Here is a 17,193-nt window from a genome sequence, read left to right as displayed (position 1 = left end):
ACAGAGTATGACTTTTTTTTGTTGTTAATGAGATTCACCGCCACTGTTAATTCATCTATATGGTAATGTTTTATGACGCAGGGCAATAGTAGGCAATGTGCAGCGTCAGCATCAGCCGAGGCAGCTGCTGTGACTTTCAGCTGGAACGACGGAGGGCCGAGGCTGAGGCACTTCATTACCAGGCAGCACCGTCGCTCTGCTGCTGGCTAAAGGCGGCGGCTTAAAGTAATAGCGGTAACTGTGTAATGGCAGTAGTGTGCTCACACAGCGTGTGCACAGTCCGTCACCCGCACATACCACAACAACAACCAGTGCCTGCCATCCCAAAAAAAAAACAAGAAGAAATTTGAGTTTCTCAATCTTGCTCCTCTGCACCGAGGCTCAGTCTCTTAAACGTCACGGCTGATTAATAGTGCATGGGAAGGGAGGAAAGGAGGGAGAGGAAGGGAGAAAGGTGGTAGAATTTGAGAGCAAGAAAAGAAAAGAAAGCTTAGGAGATGAATGTATGAGAAAACGATGGAATGTGCTGATATGATAATGGCCTCTCGTGGGCCCTTGTGGCAAACACATTTTACTCTGTAATTCTGTCCTGGGACAGAGAGAGAATCATGTCTTCTTTTATCTTATCACACAAAACATACCGTCTCTCCCTCCTTCATACGGCACAACAGAGCATGAACGCAAACCAAATGGTGACAAAAATCTCACTCAACAAATCCTTTAATTGCCTGATCAATGCCTGTAGAGCCATGCAAATTAAGCCGATAGTCGATAGGGGGGTAGGTCGGGGTTGAACGTCCACACGCTGACGCATGCCACTGATCAAAGTGCACACTGCGCTAAAAACCCAGGATTAAGCCACTTCATCTGTAGGCTCCACCTTGAACCATTATCCTGACCCTCAAGGCGTGAGATACAAAGCGAAAAAAGCCTTTAGAAGTTCTAGACCATCCATCACTGAGCTTTAGGAAAGGGAAGCTGCTGCAGACTCACAAACACACACACACACACAGGTGAGATACGACGGGATGCTTCGGCGGTTCTCTACAGGGACAACACGAGAAAAACTAAGAGCAGCTCGAGCTGGAGAGATGCCTCATGCATCAATATGGTCTACCTTGTGTTTTGCCAGCCAAAGTCTCATCCCAGCGTCTCAGAAGTAGCATGATGGTGCGGCCTGGGACTCCTCTCTCCCTCTCATAGCCTCAGACTGAGGGAGGCTGAACTACAAGAAACACAGGGGGAAAGACAACATGAGTATTGATTGTTAGCATGTATTGTATCTTAAAATATTCTAATTTTGAGTTTCTGTCATAACAGTTTGTATTTCTGACTGTGCAATCATTAATCAAAAGAGCTGAAAAGAGCAACACTTTTCATTTCTGACTGTTAAATGCAGAAAAAGGAGCACATAAAATATCAATTTTCAAAGCAAAAAAGGCTCTAAACTAGGGCTGTCAATCACACATTTTGAATCTGTTCAAAATGTACCTTAAAAGGGAGATTTGTCAAGTATTTAATACTCTCATCAACAAGTGAGTGGGCAAATATGCTGCTTTATGCAATTGTATGTATATATATATATATAGGGCTGTCAAAGTTAACGGGATAATAACAAAGTTAACACGATAATAACGCAAATTCCTTTAAACGCCTTTAATTTCTTTAACGTATTAACGCAACTTGAGATACTTAGGTTGTAGCGGGCTCAGTTTAAAAGAGTGAAGATACTGGTATCATATGAAACTAGAAAGCCTAGAATAAATATATACATACGTTTGCATAAAGCAAGCATATTTGCCCACTCCCATGTTGATAAGAGTATTAAATACTTTCTCCCTTTAAGGTACATTTTGAAAAGACAAAAAATTTGCGATTAATCGCAAATTAAATATTTTAATTGATTGACAGCCCTAATACATATATTATTTGAAATCAATTAACAACACAAAACAATGACAAATATTGTCCAGAAACCCTCACAGGTACTGCATTTAGCATAAAAAATATGCTCAAATCATAACATGGCAAACTGCAGCCCAACAGGCAACAACAGCTGTCAGTGTGTCAGTGTGCTGACTTGACTATGACTTGCCCCAAACTGTATGTGATTATCATAAAGTGGGCATGTCTGTAAAGGGGAGACTCGTGGGTACCCATAGAACCCATTTTCATTCACATATCTTGAGGTCAGAGGTCAAAGGATCTCTTTGAAAATGGCCATGACAGTTTTTCCTCGCCAAAATTAAACGTAAGTTTGGAGCATTATTTAGCCTCCTTCACGACAAGCTAGTATGACATGGTAGGTACGAATGGATTCCTTAGGTTTTCTCAGGTTTTTTCATATGCTGCTGTAACATCACTCTAGCTTTAAAACTGAGCCCGCTACAACCTCTGAAAAGGGGAATAGCAGCCGGGTTGCATTCGCATTAACGTGTTATTATCACGTTAACTTTGACAGCCCTACTCTAAACACAAAGAAACTCTTCCTGAAATGTTATCATTTTCAGGTGTCACCCCACCAGCAGGTTTATTTGCTCTAACCAGCTGCACTTTATATAAAATAAATGGCTTTCAGTCTCCATGATTAATTGAATTACACCCCTCTACCAGGACACCTCATTAGGTGTGTTGAAGCAAATACAGATGTTCGTGAATGGAGAGGTGAGATTACGTCGCTGAGCATTTATCTCTCCTGAACATCATAATCCCTCCAGTGTTGATTGCGAACAAGGAATCGGCGCCAGGCCGTGGGGAACTCACAGCAGTTTTAGGTAAAATCCTCAACGGGTCAAGGGGGTAAAGCAGCAATTTTGAGGTAATTGTACTCCACAGGAGCAGCTTCGCTTCCGTTCTCCCCTTCGCCCCTCCGACGAGACGTCTGGCGTCGCTTGTTTCTCTGACGTCCGCCAGTCTGTTATTGCAAAGGGAACAGGGAGGACAGAGGGTTAGAAGCAGGTTGCAGTCAGTTAGACTCTAATAAAAGCGTGCTGAGCTTTGGCACGACATGCAACCTCTGACCTGCTCCCTGTAGAATGAATAAGTTAAGATTTAAAATGCACAACTTGATCTGAATAAAGCTCTCCTTAATTTGTTTAAATGCATCTCACAACACCCTTTAGTGAACTGTGTGTGTGTGTGTGTGTGTGTGTGTGTGTGTGTGTGTGTGTGTGTGTGTGCATGTGTGTGCGCGCTCAGGGGATAAAACAGTCTGATTTGAGGAAATTCAAGCCCAGTATGATAAATAATACATTTCCTCCAAATGTACTGTAGTACTAAATTGTCTCTTGCCTTCATCCCCAACAACCGCCCAACTACAGTACATACTAGATCAGAAGAATAATAAATAGCTTTCTATTAATCCAGATTATAACTCGTATACCGTGAACACACTCCCCACATATGAAACTGAAGGAGAGAGTGTGGGCCATACTTTAGGTAAATGAATGATTAATTGAAATATGTCGATGAATAATAAACCAGTCTCTGCGGGGTAACAGATTGTACTTTTCATATTTAATAGACTGATGGGCCCTCACACTCACAGCAAACATGTAATCACAGACCCGTCACGTGTCCGCGGTTCGACACATGAAACAGAAGGGGGTGAACAGTACAGTAGATTAAAACATCAAAGAAGGCCTACGCTGCTCACTTGAAAACGCCCAGGCTGTTTTCAGCTTGTTTTTTAGCTTCTACTAATCCCACAAAAGGGCCTAAATGTTGCTTTTTTCCCGTACACTCTGTGTGTGTGCTCCCACCACTTCTCGCGGACGGCGTCTGCATCGATACAAGTCCTCTTAATCAGCTCCGATGAATTATTGAATAGCCTTTTTATATCAGATCATGACCCATATTCCGCTCGCTTGAAGTGAATACGCTGCCAATAAAAATGTACTTTTTTTAAGTCGCCCCACATAGGCTCCCTGCTCGCTCTCTAATGGTTGAACAGGATTCAGACGCACGCACGCACGCTGCGGAAAGTTACGAGCTATTTAGATGAAGACCGATTCAACAAGATGATGGACGAGGTCGCCGTGCAGCGTCACACTGAAGTGTTTTTTTCAAATCGTCTTTACGCGTTTTAGGGTTCTGATGCTTTAGAAGCACAGCAATCCTTAGACGGCGCAGAGCGGAAGTTACTTGAAGATAAGATATCTAATAGAGTGTTATTGCTGGTTTCATTAAGGCGGATGCAGCGCTCGGAGTCAGACGCAGGAGTTGTATTGTCGTCTCATTAGGTAGCACATGGGGAGAAGGAGAGGCAGGGAGAGAATCAGTAGGAAGAGGGGATGGGATTATGAATCTCCTTAGCCCCTGCTGTCTCCTCTCCTGGCCTGTTTATCAATGACGACTGCAAACACGGTGCCTGTGAAATCTCTTAAGCTCCGTTCGGGAGACTTTTTGGCAGACTTCTTTTTCACGTATAAGCTTCTGGCATCGAGCGTTTTTCAAAAATTGGCAGGAGGCTTTGAAATATGCGGTTGTGCCCCGGTCACCAAATACAACTGATTTATTGTTCTGGCCATATTTACACGACCGTGATTCATTTAGAATGAGGTTACGCTTTAAGTCTTAGAATTACACTGACGGACAAACATTAACTACGATTTCACTTTTGGCAGGGACGCTAATTTAGTGTTAATATGCAAAATATGATGCTGCTACTTTCCTTTAAATAAAAATACATTATTTTTCTTTCTCGTCAGTGACGAGGGTTAATGATCCCGAATATGATCCAGAAGCTAAGAAATCACCTCCACATTTGCACGGAAGTGATGCTCGGCCATATCCGTCTTTCAAACTGTTCATTTGGATGGCAATCTACCACCCAGCAACGCTCGAAAGGATCGGTTAAAACTTAAATGTGCTAAATACTGGATTTGTGGTGCCTTCAAATGTAACTCGTGAGCTTGTGTTTACAACATGGGAAGTCGTGTGCGTAATATGCTTGGCGTTCAAGTGGTTAAGCCTTGAGAACACCGCTGCTAAGCTAACGGCAATATTAACGTTACTGTCGGCGTCTAGAAGCCATAGAGGCTAACAATTTAGCAAGCTAGCAAGCGGGTAACATAATGTAGTAAATGCAAAGGCCTTATGACAGAGGAGAAAGATGAGGCTGTTGGGAATATCAACATTTTCCTCAGACATGTTATAAAATAGCAAAGAAACACAATATACAGTACAACTAAAATTACAATATATTAACTTATTATGTACTGAAAAATTAACTTCCAAGGCCTCCGCCATTTCTGACAACGCCAACAAACACGTCACAGCTCTTGAACTCGGACCTTTCAGAAGATTTCCACTTAAAGAGGTTGTGAATACCACAAGAGGGGGGCGTTCATATGGACTTTTCTGGTGAACACAGTAAACACCACCCCGTTTGAAGGCACCATTGGAGCATTTCTATTGCCTCTCAAAAGCTCTCAACATGGCGACGGCCAACAGTGCTAACAGCGCTAACAGTGCAAAACAACGGCGATTGCGTTGACAGAGCTAACAGTGTGTACTGGGGGGGAACTTGAAGTTGGGTGCTACGCCATTGGTCGGGACGCCGTTATCACCTGTAACCGACCTATGAGCAGTGCAGAGCAGCGGCCGTGAGCTAGCCTGTGGGGCAAGCTCACATGCACAAACATGTACTAAAAGGCATGCGCGGCTATGTCAACAAAGCACAGAGAAGCTCTGATTACAACACAGAGGGAGTGTGACTTCATTCTCTGCTCAGGTAGACATTACTCCTCTATATCTTTACATAGCAAATAGTGATTTGGTGCTATATTAATGCTCTGAATATCAAATTTAGCACCGTTATTCAGCATCCTCTTCATAACTATAGTCCAATCAGCTGTATCAACTACAGTTTTCCAGCTAAGTGGGACATAACGTTCACACCACCGTCCATTTTTGCTTCTGCCTCCCTCGACCACATTGTCAAGAATATTCAAGCGAATTTCACCTGTTGTGAAAACTGTAATATATTTGTGATACAGTAAAAAGACAGCGGGCTGAGCCATGTGTCAGAGGCGGAGCTTTCAAAACCGAGACGTCCATTTTGCAGCGTGGCAGCTGTGACAGCTTTGACACACTACCAGGGCTTAAGTGCCCATCTGTAGATAGGCTACCGGGGTCACATGTGTGCCAAGAGCACCGAGCAGAATGGGTAATGGTTCCCGGGTTACAAGAGCAGGTCCCGGGTGGGTTCGACAGGTACGTAGCCTTAACCTTGACTGTGCACACACACACATACACACACGCTGTATGAATCCAAACTGCTGTCAGCCATATGATGGGAAAGTTAATCAGAAAAAAGGGGTCAATCATCAACGCACCTATGATGGATAGATGGACAAAGTGTCTGTATGTGTGTGTGTGAGAGACAGAGAGCGAGGAAGTGGGTGTGAATTGCATTTTGCTGCAGACATATAGACTCAACATTTCATTCCAACACACTCCACCAGGAGATATGCTGTCATCCTCCCGCTGTGAAGCACTTTGTGTTTCTTTGAAATAACAGCAGATAAAAATAATTGCGTTGTGAAAAGGGCAATGCAGTCTATCTCTTCATGTAGATTACTTCATTGATCTGCCTATATATTCCTCACACACACACACACACACACACACACTCCTCAGCTTTAAATGAGAGCGTGGAGCAGCACTGAACAGATGACTTGATAGGCAGAAGTGGCTACTCCATCAGGTGGAGAGTGGCTAATAAGGACCAAGGATGAAGTATGGAGATTCATTTTGAAATTTATTTTCAGATGCGAGTGTACGCATGTGATTTTATTTCACGTGAATAAAATGTGTCGGGAATAGAATTAAAGGCTCATGGGGATAAAAAAAACTACAAAGGACGAATAGTGAAATTACGGATCTCTGATAATCCGCCTATACAGCACACACACACACCCAGAACGCGAATGCACACCCACACACACACATGCAAAAATAGTGGGTTAATGACAAAAAATATTCAGATGAATATCTATAATCATCATCCAAACCATGCAACAGTAATAGCATGTGTGGATTCAAAGCACCGTACTCACCTATTTAACCCTTAACATTAAGAAACATTAAATCTAATGGATTTTGCAGGCTGGAGAAATTGTAAGAATCGTGGCTATTACATCAACTAATAGACAAAGATGTTGCTTGAGTCCTTAATCCGCGTTAGTGAAATCCCATTAAGATTCAATAGTTGAAAAAGAAATATTGAAATCAGCTTCAGTCCATTACAAAAAGAAGTATAAAAAAAAAAAGAAAAAAAAAAAAGAGTCCAGAATTTAGGACAGTTTTAATAATTGTTAATTATTTTTTTTCATTTGGAATCAAATCCAGGATTTAAAGGGTAATTCCACAGGAAAACAGCTATATCCAGAGTGCCTTTATCATGGTGACGGCTGCTCAAAAGTCCCACTTCCCATTATCTTCATGTAATGAAGAGGAGAGGCGTTAAATCTCCTTTAGGAAAAACAAAAAAGTGGAAATATTAAAAATAAAAAGGAGATGGTAAAGGAAATGAGTTGTGTGGTTTACTTCACTTTGCTATGCATCTGTCTATTGCTGTGCCTCTCTGTAGCTCACACACACCACCCACACACACACACAACACACACACACCAAATTATTCAGTTACTTTGCAGTCAGCTTTCGAGCCATCCTATCTTCTGTTTTTTCTTAAATGCAAAAGATTAATCATGAATAATCTGCCACTTGTATTTTAATAAATGGAAGTAAGTCAAGCTGACTGATTGCAAAATTACGTCATCAAAATGCAAAATAAACAGCAACTCCTCTCTGATGCGAGCGAGTCGATGACGTGCGAGTGGTAGGACATGTCTTTTTTTTTTTTAGATGGCGAATGAAAAGACAAAAATGGAACAACAAATAAATCAATAGGTGGATTGATTCAGAGGGGGTGAGAGGGTGGAAGTGATGGAGAAAAAAAGATGCGGGGGAAAAAAAAAAGGTGATTAAAGAGATTGAAGCAAAGTGAGTGGAAAAAAAGTGAAAATTTATGGTGGAGGAAAAAAAGGGGAAAAAAATCCTCTGGATGATAGAGCCAGGTTCTTTTTCTAGTCCATTCTCTTTGAGTGCTTGTGTGTGTCTGTCTGCAAGAAGAAGTCAGTTCAGAAAGATAGGAGACAGAGAGAGAGAGAGGGAGGGGAGAGAGAGGAAAAGAGGGCAGAGAAAAAGAAGGAGTGTATAAACACAGATGACACCCCGACAGAACTGGACGAGCGCTGGCTTACAAATGGTGACAACGGTGCGCTGTCGCTCACGAATTAGGCTTTAGCTCGGTTTGACCTTCACCTGATGAACATGAAGCGAGAGAAACTTAAACGCACCTCGGTTTGATCACAATGTGCATTTTCCTCTACGGGATCGAATGTGGAATTTCTCTCAATATGCACGACAGCCAACAAAAGGACATGTGGAGGAGGACGGTGTGTGATTAAAGGGGCATTTCAGACATTTTAATGAAAAGGACAGACTTTTTGTGCAACAACATAGAAATGAGTGGTCAAAAATGTGGTTGACGACTGGAGAAGGTGCTTGCTTGATGAGTCACTGTGGTCTTGGTTTGAGGAGAACAAAAAAAGGAAGTCAGAAAACACAGATTATAGTATGCGAGGGGAGAGTGACGTGAGGATGACATGGCATGAGGCAGGAATCAGCTGAGAGCCGGATGGGAGGGGAGCCATGGTTACACCAAAGCTGGATTGCAGGCCAGTGAGTGTGTGAGTGTGTGTGTGCGTGTCAAGGTGTGCTTAATATATGTGCACCCCACACAAAACACCTCGCATACACAGAAAAGGAACAAAGACTTTGAGACAGACACTAAACACTAAATAGACCTACCTATGGTTAGAATTAAGAAGCGCCCAAAAAAGATGCATAGGATGGTGGGAGGAAAAAAGAGGAGGGGGGAAATAGGAAAAGGTACAAAAGTGAAAAAATAGAAAATACAAGCAAGCCAATTAAAAGAGTGTTTAAAGTAAAGAAATTAAAACACTGGTGGAGTCAAAAAGTAGCCAAAGTTACGGGTGGACAGCGAGCGGAGTGGTGGGGAGGAGGAGGAGGAGGAGGAGGAGGAGGAGGAGGAGGAGGAGGAGGAGGAGGAGGAGGAGGAGGAAGAGGAGGAGGGAGGCAGTGAAGGGAGGAGGGAGCGTGGGCTGCACAGGGATAGAAAGGGCTGGCAGTGATAGCAATGAAGAGGGAAGGAATAATGAATGAAGGGGACAAAAAAAGAGAATAAAAGGGGGCAAAAAATAAAAAATCCCCCTCCTCTTTCTCTTTTTCTCTGTCTCTCTGCCTCTCTCTCTCCCTCCTTGTCTGGCTCATAAATAGAAGAAATTGTTGACCAGGTAAATGGCGAAATAGATGAGGAGACAGAGGACCGAGAGAGCAAGCAAATGAAAAGGCAAAGCACCTCCCAGCAGCGCGATGAGGAAAAAAAAGAACAAAAAACGAAAGATAAAAGCAAATACTCCAGTGGCCTCCGTTGTCTCCAGTCTATATGTGGAAGGGGGGATTGGCTGTTGCCAGTTGTTCCCCTTCCCCGGCTGCCTTCTGCTTTCTTCTGTCTCTCCTCCCAAAAAAGACTTCCCATCCAGATGACAAAAAAAAAGCAGGCACAGATGTCCTTTTCCTCTCTCTTTCTCAACTCTGGTCTGATATCACGTGCCACTCACACAGGTTAGACATTGTTGCAGCGGCAACGCACAGTATCACCAATATTGCTCAGTGGGAGGAAGAAAAAAAAAAGGCATTGGGGCTGCTGCTAGTCAAGAGCCGCCTGCCTCATGAGGAAGGATACTGAGCTGGAATTGCTCTGTCTCCCCTCTCCCGCCCATCCCTGCGAAAAAGATGGGAGGAAGGGAGGTGGGCCCACTCGCTGCATTAGTATTCATTGAAAGAGTGTGAGAGAGAGAGAGAGAGAGAGAGAGAGAGAGAGAGAGAGAGAGGAGGAGGGAGAGAGGGGTGCCTCTCTTCCAACAAATGTCGAGGAACCAAACCCGTGTGTGAAACTGATAAGAGACTGGCTCCCCCTAGAGTCAATCATCAATACACAAGTTCAAATAACTGGAAACACTGGGAATATAATGTTAGACCAACCAGTTTGAAGACCTCTGACCTGCATTCACCTCACATTTTATCCTCTGAAGACAAATTTAATTCTGCAGTGTCACTCCAACTGCATGATATCATTGAAATCCACTTACAGAATACTTCAATGTTCAATTTTAATAAATAAATTTAATAACACCTGAGCTTTGTTTCTCTCCGACAGCAGTGTTTATCATCTCTGTTATCTTTTATATTACCCTATAGACGCTCTCCTTGCACAACAACCAGACAAAGCATTAAAGGGATTTTGGTTCGTGACATTTGTGGCGTTGTGAAAACAGACTGATCCTTTTTCCTCTGCATTTTGCCCTTGGCTAAACTCAGTGTTGCTATGGTGACAGATGACCGTCCTCAAGTGTCCGAATCAAAGCTAGAAGCGCACAAAGACAGGCAGTCAAAGGCACCCTTCAAAAGGTAAAGACGGCAGCTGTGTATCTCCGCACTAGTTATGTCTCTGTCTAAATATTTTCCTGCAATCAGGAATGCCAAATGACCATATTTATTGAAATATAAAATGAATTTCACTTGGCAATGCCCACAAAGACAAGACACTACTCCGCCTATCAGAGGCTTATACCTCAAGAGAGTGAGGTAAACTGCACTCTTTTGTTTAATTCTCTTCAAGGACTAAGTTCAATTTATTCCCACAGCCAAGCCCACGGTGCATGTAGTTTGGTTCTATCTTTGTTAAAGTTGTTATTTATAGTAAACGGAGGAAAGAAACAGAGAGGTGCTGACAGAACCTGAAAGAAAATGTGATTACAAATCCCCACAGTCCCCTCCGTCTCCTCTGCTGACCCGTTTATCAGACGGTAATTACTTAACTCACAATCAAACTGAAGCCCAATTGTATTCCCAATGACAGGTGGCGTGTGTTTGCAAGGCTGAGTGAAGAGCGCAACATTTCAGGCAAGTTCTTCTGTTCAGTTTTTGAATCATGCATCAGCACACAAAGAAATTACCTTACAATGAAGTTGAAGGTGTAATCCATGTGAGCGAGGCTCCGAATGTGACCGAGGACAAACGGTGCAGCTTGCAGCTTTCCTCCCTCTTGGCAAATTTTGGATGGACCCGCCAAAACAGGCAGCGCTGTGGTTCCTTGACCCATCCAACAGCCTCTGCTTCATCTTTTCACAAGTTTCAGACATCATCTGTGAACCTGAATTTGAAACGGTCAATGGGTTATGAACAACTATTAATAATCTGATCATGTAGCATCAACACAATTAGGAAAAAGTTACTTGCTAGATCTGAAGAAAAATGGTTGAAAGAGAAAAACCCAAATTACGAACATAAACTGGGGGGAAAAAAGTTCGGAAACTTGTGTTTGGTGGATTATTTCTCTGTTGTATCAATGCTAATTGGCATTGTATTTGAAATCATTGGAAAACCTGTTTATTTACCTTCACAATGATGTCCAACTTGTAAGGATCATGCATTTGTGGGATGAGCAGCACAGCTGATTATGTGGGTAGCACCCAAGAAAAATTTGCCAAAATGCTCTGCCAATGGTAAACAGTGTATTCTATAATATGTATGTGTATTGTATAATCAGCTGTGCTGCTCATCCCACAAATGCATGACCCTTACAAGTTGGACATCATTGTGAAGGTAAATAAACAGGCTTTCCAACCATGTAAAATACAATGCCAATAAGCATTGTAACAACAGAGAAATAATCGACCAAACACAAGTTTACGAACTTTCTTTCCCCCAGTTTATATTTAAATCAAGCACAATTTTTGCACTGAATCTTATGTTCTTGTAAACTTATCAAGGAGTCCTGTGAGCGCTCAGTACAGCCACTGTCATCTGCTACAGCACTTTAAACACTTTTACAGTAGTTGGAGAGAAGGAAAATGTCAGTAGTTTCCTTCTTAAAGTGTTTTCATCAGATGTGAGCCAGTGACTGTGACCCTGGGCTCCTACAGCAGCACTACAACCAGGGACCGCTGAACACAGAGCTCTCTCTGGTGAAGGAGTTGATAAAGGTGAAATTAGCAGAGGTGGGGGACTCGAGTCACATGACTTGACTCGAGTCAGACTCGAGTCGCGAATTTGAGGACTTGAGACTTGCTTGACCAACATTGATAAAAGACTCGACTTGACTTGGTTAAGACTAAGACTTGAGACTCGCTCATGACTTGCACATGTGTGACTTACTCCCACCTCTGACGTTACCTTAAAATCGTTGCAATGACTCGAACCATTCACCTCATGAAAAGTAAACTGCAAAGGGATACATGTTTGACTGGAGATTGTGCCATCATGGACAGACTTATTCCTGTTGTGTTCTACCAATGTTCAATATGAGGACAATCTGACCTGAGAGTATTTGAAGAAACTGTGAAAATATATGCTATGATGAAAACTCTGTTGTTTAGCTGTAAATATACTGTACCCTACAGCTTGTGAGGGTTTTGTGTTTTGGCAATTTTCCTAATTGTAAAAAGGCAAAAGCAACCATTCAAATGGACTGTAAGTACATGTTGATTAATTTGTCCAATTAAAATATTAGTCACTGTTTCACTTAGTTTTTTTCTTTAAGAACTCAATTGCACATTATAAGTTAACACATTAACAAACCATCTGCACGCATATCAATTAAACTAGTAGTTAAATCCAACTGTACTGCTGCATTTACATGCACTTAAGGAGACAGGTAAAAGTGAATATGCATCAGACTTACTAAGACTTGGTATTCAGGACTTGAGACTTGACTTAGACTTGAGACAGATGACTCGAAAGTTCTTGCCTTTTTTTAATGAAATATTTTCATCATAAAATTGTTGAAAGAAGAGGAAAAGTTAGTTGGAAGAACTTAGTGTGTCGTGAACTTACCCAGACCCATGTCGCCGCCACGTGGTCGATGATACGCAGTAGTGTGATCGACTGTGCGGTGTGTGATTGAGCATGCCTCGGCGTCACCTATCACAACAACCCGGTTCAGACATGGCAGCGCTGTCTTCATCACCTCTACGAGTCTGCAGAGGAATACTCAAAGAGCTCCGAGCCATCCAAGGACCCACCTATAAACGGTCCCTGGCCTACAGCTATGTCATGGAGCAGTTTCGTAAGAATAAGGCGAGTTTCCGAGTAGTGTTTAGGAGCAACAGTTCAGCGCAAGGTGACTGTGAAGCAGAAGGGCATGCTAACATTAGCAGCTAGCAGCTAATAGCATTAGCATAGCTCAGCGTTGAGGAGATCTACTTTCTGTCTGGTGATGATTTAAGATACAATAAGATATTCCTTTATTAGTCCTGAAGTGGGGTTCATTTGCAGTGTACAGCAACAAAGGGGATGCAAAAAACAAGATCATCAGCTAACACAGTAAAAAAAAAAGCTAAACAAATAGAATAGAATAGAAAGCTTTATTGTCTTTGTATTAAATACATAGAGATTCACAGTTTACCTCTTCTGGTCAGTGCTTTAAAACAAATACTTGACAAGACTAAACGAGGCAGATAAAACATATAACAGGTAAAACACACACAGTTATATAAAGTAAATAAAACAGGTAAAGTAGATGTAATAAATAAATATAAACAAGTGTTACACTAGAGGTATATAATATAAAAAAAAATAGATGTAATGTAAACAGAGGTAATTGCTCTTGTAAAATAGGTAGGGTAGATGTAATAAATAAATGTAAATGAAGGTAGTTGCTCTTGAGGTGTATATTGCATCAACGATATTGCACAGACTGATGTATTTTACATTCAGTGTATAACTAAATACTTACTTACTTAAATATGAACCATTTAAATAGAAGGAAGTATAAAAATAGGAGCAGTATATACAGTATTGACAATAAACAGACTATTAACAAAATTGCACAAGTGGAAAATGATATTGCACAGTGAGAATGAATGAATGAATGAAAGAAATTCCACCTGCAAATATCAGGTTATTATCAGTTTTTTGGTGTGTAAGTGGTCTACTGGGAGCAGTGCTGGTTGTGGTCTACTGGGAGCAGTGCTGGTTGTGGTCTACTGGGAGCAGTGCTGGTTGTGGTCTACTGGGAGCAGTGCTGGTTGTGGTCTACTGGGAGCAGTGCTGGTTGTGGTCTACTTGGAGCAGTGCTGGTTGTGGTCTACTGGGAGCAGTGCTGGTTGTGGTCTACTGGGAGCAGTGCTGGTTGTGGTCTACTGGGAGTAGTGCTGGTTGTGGTCTACTGGGAGCAGTGCTGGTTGTGGAGTCTGACAGCTGCAGGAAGGAAGGACCTTAATTCACTAACTATATAAATTCCTACGCGGACCAGAGTGCAGCCTGCTACAAAAGGATGATTGAGTCATTAATTATGTTTAAATCACCGTTGTTGTGTTGGCCTCTGCATTATTGTGAACCCGAATTAAAAAAATGAACAGCACCATGCACTTAAATGTTATGTGATATGAATCATTAAGCAAGATTTTAGGTCATCAAGGAAATTGTACTCATCCGCAATGATAAGTAGATACTTGCACAGAAAATAAAGCTTATGGTTGTATGCACACAAAAAAATCTACAGTTAAGGTAGATAAATGGTGGGCTATCATTAACTGTGTAAAAGAAAGTCTATGGAAAGCAAGAAATGTATGGGTTATGAGAAAGTATTGTGTCCCACATGAAATTGTTGTGAGATCCATGTTGAACATCTTCAATGACGATATGTTAAAAGATAAGTCAACAACAGAAAAGAGAAGAAAACTGTCATTGTGGAAAGTTCCTAAAACTCCATTGTTCTTGACTTTTTTTGATAATGTATAGTCTGTATAACCTGTTTGGTGGGAAATATTAATTATGAAAAGATTGCTATGGAATTTTAATGGGAACCTGAAACCTTATAAGTAATTGTGTGTTTTTGATGTTAACCCTGCACTGTACTTAATAAATTTCTAAAAATTGAAAAAATTGAAATTGAGATACTTGCACAACGTTTAAAATGCCTTTACCTGTAGCCTAATAGTGTTTGTATATTTGTTTATAAGTCATTTTGCATTACTACATTCATCTTAACATTTTAAGTCAAGGGAAGCCCTAAATTGAACTATATGTTTATTTTAATTAATATGTATAATTACTCCTCCAAAACACAGTAGAGCTGCTTGTTCAAATGAAGGGGTTGTGGTGTTAAGCATAGCTTAAGCTTGTATTATTTATGCTTGGAAGGACATGGCTCACCGGGCTGGTCAAATGCATGTGCAGTCATTGAAGCAAAATAGCTGGGAGCAACTCTTGCCTGTCAGTGTGTATCTGTCCAGCTAAGAAAAGACCCCCAGGCATTGTAATGTATATATGAATCTCTATAGGGACTGTGCCAAATGCTTACTGTCCATGAAGCTGTTACGATTGATGAAGGAAAAAAAACATGTCAGAAAAGCCTGCGATATAGGCATATTTGTTTATGTTATTTCTTATGTTACTGGCTCAGTGTTGTCCACCAGCTAGACCTTAAGGCTTTTATTCATAAATGTTTATTCATTTTTCTCTACGGTGACTGATTTAGTGGCCAAAGCAAAAATGTGCATGTTATCTAATTATGTTACGATCTGGTTCATCATATGACCTTCTCTAATATTTCCTCTCTTTTCCCCGCACTCACAGGTAACAGGAGAAAGGTACTGCCGTGCCCAGCAGGAGGCACATCACGACTCACACACATATCTGTGTTTGCTGGCGTCCACCCGGAACCACATGGCTCTGCACAACCTTTACCATGGCAAAGGAGAGCGCAGCACAGAAGAAGCGGCTGGCCTGGTGGGGCTCAGGTTGCCCACTCAGCCGGGAGGTAAAGGCTGGGAGAAGTGAAGGACACGAGAGGGTGCGACGCAATCTCAACACTCGTCAGAAATGACTTTTCTGTGGCTGATTCATCCGGTCTCGAACAATTCACCTCATGAAAAGTAAACTGCAAAGGGATACATGTTTGACTGGAGATTGTGCCATCATGGACAGACTTATTCCTGTTGTGTTCTACCAATGTTCAATATGAGGATAATCTGACCTGAGAGTATTTGACGCAACTGTGAAAATATATGCTATGATGAAAACTCTGTTGTTTAGCTGTAAATATACTGTACCCTACAGCTTGTCCACACATGATTTCTTTGTGTTTTGGCATTTTTCCTAACTGTAAAAAGGCAAAAGCAACCATTCAAATGGACTGTAAGTACATTTTGATTAATTTGTCCAATTAAAATATTACTCACTGTTTCACTTTCTGTTTTTTTTCTTTAAGAACTCAATTACACATTATAAATTAACACATTAACAAACAATCTGCACTCATATCAATTAAACCAGTAGTTAAATCCAAATGTACTGCTGCATTTACATGCACTTAAGGAGACAGGTAAAAGTGAATATGCATCAGACTTACTAATCAGATCTTGATCAGCAAGAATAATTGAGAACATTTAGCATGCGATGTTTGTTGAATGGGAAATTATGAAGTCACACGGGCTTGGTGAATTAATGTCTTTACCGTGACAGCAATTTGCACAGTTGTTTGTGGGATTATTTACAGTTTGTCCCATTAGTTTAGTTTGTCCCCCCCCTCTCATTTAATTCACACAGCAAATCCGTCACTAAATCTGCCTTCTACCACCTAAAAAACATTTCCCGACTCCGGCCATCACTCTCCGACTCCGATGCAGAGACCCTCATTCACGTCTTCATCAGCCTCCCGTCTGGACTACTGTAATGGAGTCCTGTCCGGGGTACCCAGTAAAGCCCTGGACAGGCTCCAGTATGTCCAGAACTCAGCTGCCTGGGTTCGCACCCGCACTAGGCCCTGGCAGCACATCACCCCAACACTCATCCACCTTCACTGGCTTCCAATCAAGTCCCGCATCACCTATAAACTCCTCCTTCTCACATACAAATCCCTCCATGCCTTTGCCCCTCAGTACCTAACCGACCTTCTCCACCCTCTACACTCCATCCCGGAAGCTACGATCTTCTGACCCTGATCTGCTCTCCACCCCCTCCCACACCCGGCTGAGAACATTCGGCGGCAGAGCCTTCAGCGTCGGCATGAAATAAGAAATGCTTCATCCCTGGACA

At 41.9% G+C, this 17,193-nt stretch overlaps 2 protein-coding genes across 4 annotated transcripts in view; one reads left to right on the top strand and one right to left on the bottom strand.

Moving 5' to 3' along the window:
- Positions 1-13,113, bottom strand: part of grin2ba (glutamate receptor, ionotropic, N-methyl D-aspartate 2B, genome duplicate a) — a 159,244-nt gene extending 146,131 nt beyond the window's left edge. The window contains exons 1-5 of one of the 3 annotated variants that reach the window (XM_074655518.1): positions 12,988-13,113; positions 11,109-11,305; positions 7,062-8,586; positions 2,764-2,914; positions 1,118-1,225 (exon numbers count right to left, since the gene is read on the bottom strand). In XM_074655518.1, coding sequence (XP_074511619.1) covers positions 1,118-1,144 — 27 coding nt within the window. In that variant the 5' untranslated portion in view covers positions 1,145-1,225; positions 2,764-2,914; positions 7,062-8,586; positions 11,109-11,305; positions 12,988-13,113. Of the gene's footprint in view, positions 1-1,117; positions 1,226-2,763; positions 2,915-7,061; positions 8,587-8,877; positions 9,874-11,108; positions 11,306-12,987 lie in introns of those variants that run through there. The other 2 variants (XM_074655516.1, XM_074655517.1) reach the window with 2 other exon arrangements.
- fmc1 (formation of mitochondrial complex V assembly factor 1 homolog) lies at positions 12,998-16,341 on the top strand. Its single transcript, XM_074655537.1, has 2 exons — positions 12,998-13,230; positions 15,733-16,341. The coding sequence occupies exons 1-2, from the start codon at positions 13,060-13,062 to the stop codon at positions 15,934-15,936; spliced, it is 375 nt and encodes a 124-aa protein (XP_074511638.1). The 5' UTR covers positions 12,998-13,059; the 3' UTR covers positions 15,937-16,341.
- Positions 16,342-17,193: the final 852 nt, after the last annotated feature.

The sequence above is a fragment of the Sebastes fasciatus genome, chromosome 13 (assembly GCF_043250625.1).
Source record: "Sebastes fasciatus isolate fSebFas1 chromosome 13, fSebFas1.pri, whole genome shotgun sequence".
NCBI classification, from domain to species: Eukaryota; Metazoa; Chordata; class Actinopteri; order Perciformes; family Sebastidae; genus Sebastes; species Sebastes fasciatus.
The sequence above is the reverse complement of the archived record's forward strand: the minus strand, read 5'-3'. Positions and strand labels throughout refer to the sequence as shown.